General features: G+C 40.8%; 1 protein-coding gene across 1 annotated transcript; it reads left to right on the top strand.

Moving 5' to 3' along the window:
* Positions 1-1125: 1125 nt before the first annotated feature.
* Positions 1126-4744, top strand: LOC311591109 (zinc finger and SCAN domain containing protein 4C-like; the record flags this gene model as incomplete). The annotated part of the gene is made up of 3 exons (XM_084770477.1): positions 1126-1521; positions 3531-3690; positions 3774-4744. The coding sequence occupies 3 exons, from the start codon at positions 1126-1128 to the stop codon at positions 4742-4744; spliced, it is 1527 nt and encodes a 508-aa protein (XP_084626603.1).
* Between the last annotated feature and the right edge of the window lie 1197 nt (positions 4745-5941).

Raw genomic sequence — 5941 nt, 5'->3', positions numbered from 1 at the left:
TTCTGTGTGTGTTTTGACAGCTGGTAAAATGTCAGAATTGTTCTGGGTATATGTAAGTCTAATTGCATCTGTATTTCTTTTGTGACAAGGTGTTTTATTTTATACAAAAGATCTTTCCCCATTTAGTTATCTTTTGTTAAACACTTTGCTCTACCATCCTGATACTACATTGAATTTTCAGGATCCCAGTGTAGATTGAGACTTTTCAGTATGAGATCTTAGACAAAAAAACCTTGTTTTGGGATTACCTATATCAGATAAGAATAACAGTTACCCAGAAGAAGAATTACAGGCACCAAAAAGACAAGGTTATATTTGAAGACTTTCCCTTAACTATGGACTTCAATGGATCAGGTCTTTGTTTTAGGGTAGAAAGGGGGCACTGGATATAGCCTGTATCTTACAGTGGGATTGGCATTTCCATCATGGACACAGATTGCTGAAGTCAGAGCTTCAAAGAACAGAATGCTGTTACAGAGCAGGTTGCTTTGGACAAACTTTCTGATCAAATGCTTGATATTTTAAACAGCAAAGGCTACTCAAATACAGAAATAATACATATGTTTTCTTAAGGATATATCTCTACTGTTCTGTAATTTAATATTTGTGTTCTTTCACTTTTTTTCTTTGGGTTTTTCAAGAGAGGTCTTCTCTATGTAACTGTTCTTGACTTCCTTGTGTTCTTTCACTTTTAATTTCTTTCTTTAGGATGTATAGTTCTGTGACATTTTAGAATGGGAGAAATACAATTCTTGAGGAACAGCAACAATAACATCTGCTTTTTCAAGAGGGGAAGAGAGAGCCCTGAGCTATTGCACAATTTCCCATGTTCTCATGGCAGATATTCCTAGCCTTGACAGAACATTTTTCTTCCTATTAAGTCAAATATTGTTGCACTTTCCATAGTTTCTTGGTTTTTTCTTTTGAAACATATTTTTATCATTACTGTCATATAACCATGAAACCATTTCTAACATAAACCTGAGTAGATTTTTGCCTTTTATTATAGATCTTTTCTCTTTCTAATTTGTAGCTTTTGCACATCACCAACTATTGAAACATTCAGAAGTCACAAGACAGAAACTAAATTGGCGGAACTGCATCTTCCTGATGAACCTAACCAAAATGGCTTCACAGCTCAGAAAAACTTTTAAGCCTGAGTCACCACCAAATGACCTTGAAACAGACAATCTAGAGTACATTCCAAGCTGTGGTTCTGTTGTGAATTCTGGAGAAGACAACTTTGACTCGCCAAGTCTTCAGCTGAACTTCTCCCCAAATGACAATGGCTCTTTGGCAAAGAAAGAGCTAGAAAGACTCTGGGAGATATTCACCTCATGGTTGCAGCCAGAAAAACGGAGCAAGGAGCAGATGATTTCTCAATTGGTCTTGGAGCAGTTTCTCAGCAGTGGGCACTACAAGGACAAGGATGCCTTATTAGAGAAGTGGGAATCAAGTGGTGAAAACATGGAGAGATTCATGGAGGGTCTGACTGATGAGTGCTTGAAACCTCCTGTCATGGTGAGTACCTGGGGTGAGGGATGACTAAATTCGGAGGAAAGACAGTCATTTGGGATATGGGAAAAACAGGAAGGCTAGGCTGTTTGTGTTATTAGTGAAACCATCCTCATCCCAGTTCAGAGAAATCATATGCCTTTTACTTTTCAGGTGCCAGATTGAAAATTTAGGATACCTTATCTTTTTGGTTGTGAGAGTAGACTTTAATGACTTAGCCAAGAGTTTTGAGTGACTGTTGAGGCAGCAAACTGTCTCTGTCATCTTCTCATTTGGGAAGCTGTCAATGTGCAGGCCTTAAATAATCATGAACTTAAATTTTTATTCCTTCTCAAGTGTCTGATGTGGTTAAGAAGAGATAGTATAGTTTTCCAAGTAAGCTTAGGGGTTAAGATATTTTCTATTCTATATAGGTGTTTTAAATTGACAATGATGAGCTCTGATAGATGTGGATTTACATTCAGAATTTTTGATGCACCAAGATTGTGATTTTTTTCAAAGCTGCCAAATACAAAAAGCCAAAAGTATGAATGAAACATTTACATAATTCCTGATTGTTTCATAGTGTTTCTTGCTGTAGGTAGCTTATTGTTTATATGTATAAGAACATAAATGTCTATGTGAAAAAAATTAAAAAGATAAAAATATGGTCTACAACAACCTGCTGTTTATTTGAATGTTTTAATGTATAAAACAGTTATCATTTTATAATTTGTTTTGTTCCACATTTTCAAGTTTTTGTGCTTTAAGTTTAGAATTTCGTGAATGAAACTGAATTCCCAGTAATCTTCTACCACATTGTTCATTCATGTTCCACAGAGCAGAGGCAACGTTATCTTGAGGAGACCAATGTAAATGTTGGACTTATTTCAGTCAGAAGTGAATTCTGTTAATTACACAATAATAAATGCACAACCTACTAAATTGAAGTTTTGATGATAAAGTTATATATATGGTCTATGGAAGTTGTGTAGACTAGTATTCAGTAGCGAGGACAAAGAATTATATGGGCTAGAAATAAAACCCACTGACCCAAATGTATGTGGGACATTGACAGGAAGAAAGAAAGAAAGAGAGAGAGACAGAGAGACACAGAGAGAAGCCACTGATGACTAATGACTAGGGGGTGTTAAAAAAGCCCCAGTTTTCTTTGAGTACGAATAACAGACAACAGGGAGCCTGGAATACCAAGATTCACCTAGTAGAGAACATGACTACACACCTTAGAGATTCCTGATAGAAAATAGCAATTATAGATCACAGGGTGAAGCCAAAGGAAGAGCTTCCTCTAGAATAGCAACAATCACAGAGAAACAATGAAGGAACTTCAAAGGTTCTGAGCACAAAGTAACAGATATCAATCCTAGAGTCAGCTGAGAAATGAAAACAAACATTAATAAATCCATGAAAAGAAAAATGTCATCCGTAGAGAAACTTTTCTGTAGTTGAAAGGATACACTTTATTAGAACAGACACACAGCTCCCTTGAATGGATTAGGGAGGCTCATCCAGAGAAGGTGACCAAAGGGGATTCTGTGTTTGAAATGTTATAGGGTGGTCTATGCAATCCAACTCTTCAGAATTCCACTAGTTATACATGTTCCAACCCAGCCATGTTCTCTTCCCGTACTGCTGGCCATGTTGGAATCTTTCCAGAATGTTGGGTGGATGGGACACAATGCCTAGAACAAAGGGCAACCTTCCTGCTTTCAAGATTGGCAAAGCTCCTCATGGTCCCCCTTCAACGTACTGAGCGTTTGAAAAAATTTTTCCAAAGCTCCATAGGTGTCTCACATTGTCTTTTATCTGGAGACTGACACAACAACATGAGCCAACACAGTGTCAGGAGTGACTTGAGAGTACAGAACTTGTGAGTGCCAGGATAAAATCCTTAGAGAGAGGGTTAAGAGAGATGATCTAACCCACAGTCTAGTGATTCTGCACAAACAGGCTAAGGGCAGGTATTACATCATCCACTGGTTCTTTGACAATGGTCACTTGGTTTTTGATTACAGGTCCATGTCTCCATGCAGGGGCAGGAAGCCCTCTTTTCTGATCATCTTTCCTTAAAACAAGTCATCAGTGAATTTAAACAGCAGCAATCAGCAATATCTGCAACAGAAGAGGAGGCAATTACGTCCCTTCAGATGCCACATGGCATGATCTTCGCAACAAGTGAGTGTGGATACTTGATAGATAGGGATGTAGTGTGAGATCACTTCTGGCGTACAGTTTCATAGACTGTTTTAATTCCACAGGATATGAAGACACTCAAGATGGCTACAAGAACCCCCAGCACTCCAGTGAAGTAAATAGTGGTGTTTATAGTCTGGAAAATGAGATGGATCCCCTTCCTATTATCCAAGGATATCAAACTCCTGAGCCTGAAGAGGGCAGTATTTTTTGTGGAATCCCCCACGGTGCCAAAGGGACAAAGCAAGGCTCCTCCAGGTACCAGGATCAGTCCCTCTGGGAAAGATTTCCTGAAGCTGTACCCATGGAGTTACAAGCAGGATTGTCCTCCAGGCTAGACCACACTGAAGACAGTGAAGATGGCTGCAACGCTTTCTGGAATGCTACCGAAGTAATTGCTGGTGGTAGCAATACTGGAAATGAGATATACCCCCTTCTCACTATTCAGGGAGAAGATCCTGAGCCTGAAGAGAGATGCTTTTCTCATGGAGACCTTGGCAAAGCTACAAGAGGAAGTCAGGGCTCCTTCAGGTCCCCAGGGGAGTCACAAAGTGCACCTTCTCCTGAAGATGTCGCAGTGGAGGTGTTAATGCTCCTCTCTAAGGCACAGTGGCCTCCCTCTCAGTCTGTCTCTCTGTGCCAGAATCTTGAGGCCAACTCCATAGGTACAGGTCAGCAGGAGAGACTCCACAGAGACCTGAAAAAACACACTTGTGATGAATGTCCCCAAACCTTCAAGTACCGGTCTAGACTTTTAGCCCACCAGAGAAAACACAGGAATGAGAGGACATTTTTCTGTCCCTCGTGCCATAAAGGCTTTTATAACCACTCAGACCTTCGTGTTCATCAGATCATCCACAAGCAAAAGAAGCCTTTCACATGCAACACATGCAAAAGGTCCTTCAGCCACAAGACTAATCTCCAGGCTCACGAGAGGATTCACACAGGAGAGAAGCCCTATACCTGCTCCCTGTGTAACGGTAGCTTCCGCCAGTCATCCACCTACAACCGACACCTGAGGAACTGTCACAAATGATACTGAACTCTAAATCTCCCCAGTCCAAGGCCTCGAATTCTTTAGCCTCGAATTCTCATCTGTACATGAAGAAACACATCACTTGTAAACAACAGTTAGCCAGTGAAAATGTAACATGAACCTTCTAGGTTATTCCTTCCACCCATAGTTTGTCCCATTCTACTGCCACGTGAGGGCAAAGAAGGTGAGTCATTTGTCAGAACACACTGACTCCCTGAGGAACCTCACCTGTGTTCACATACCATGCAGAAATGTTGGGGGTGAATGATGTTTTCCCCTAATGTGCTTGGTGTAGCCTTTGATCACGCCACCAGGATTCTTCAAACTCATGGAGAATCACTAGCCTTTATCTCCCCTAGTTCTGGGGTTATAGGTCTGTGCCACCATGCACAGTTTTATTTTTTAAAGCTTATTTATTTAGTCATTTATTATTTATAGAGTATTCTGCCAGAATGTGTGCCTCCACACCAAAGGATGGCACCAGATCTCATTATAGATTGTTGTGAGTTTTCATGTTGCTGCGGGTAATTAAACTCAGGACCTTTGGAAGAATAGACAGTGCACTGAACTCAGAGCCATCTCTCTAGCACCATGAACAGCTATAAGAAACCATGTTTGATGCACCTGTCAAGGAGTGAGCCCTCGAACCCCGGCAAGCATGAAAGCAGCTGTTCATGCACAATGTTCTTGCATCCTCACAGCTTTGAGTTCCCAGGTCCTGAGGGATTGGGCCAGCAGATTTCAGCAGAGCTGCAGCGAGGTTGTGGTGCTAAGAGAAAGATTTGTGCAATGGAAAATTCTTTTGCAAATTGCTCAAAAAGGGTAAGAAAAGATCTCAAACACCATTTCCTAACTGAAATGTGCTACTGCAGAAAGTGAAGAAGTTGGACTGTGAAGGAAACTGTTTGACCCTGTTGTGTAGACTGTAATCTAAGGCAAAGAGCAGACACAGTCATTGATGCTGACCACAGGCACGGGCCAGAATTTGACCTGATGCTTAATATTTTGATATCAGTTACTGAGTTTTCCTATGTAGACACCAACTCTTGTAAAGCAGCCTCAGAACACCAGGACCTGCACATCTCCCTTCTAAGAAGGAAGTGAAGAGACACTGGAGGCTGGATGTCGAATAAACACAGGCACAGCTCCCAGCACCAGAGCAAGGATACTCTCAACTGAAGTTAATAACCATCTTCA

This window comes from Acomys minous (assembly GCF_964271855.1).
Source record: "Acomys minous genome assembly, chromosome: 20".
Taxonomy (NCBI): domain Eukaryota; kingdom Metazoa; phylum Chordata; class Mammalia; order Rodentia; family Muridae; genus Acomys; species Acomys minous.
Note: the sequence above shows the minus strand (reverse complement) of the source record. Positions and strands in the feature narration are given on the sequence as shown.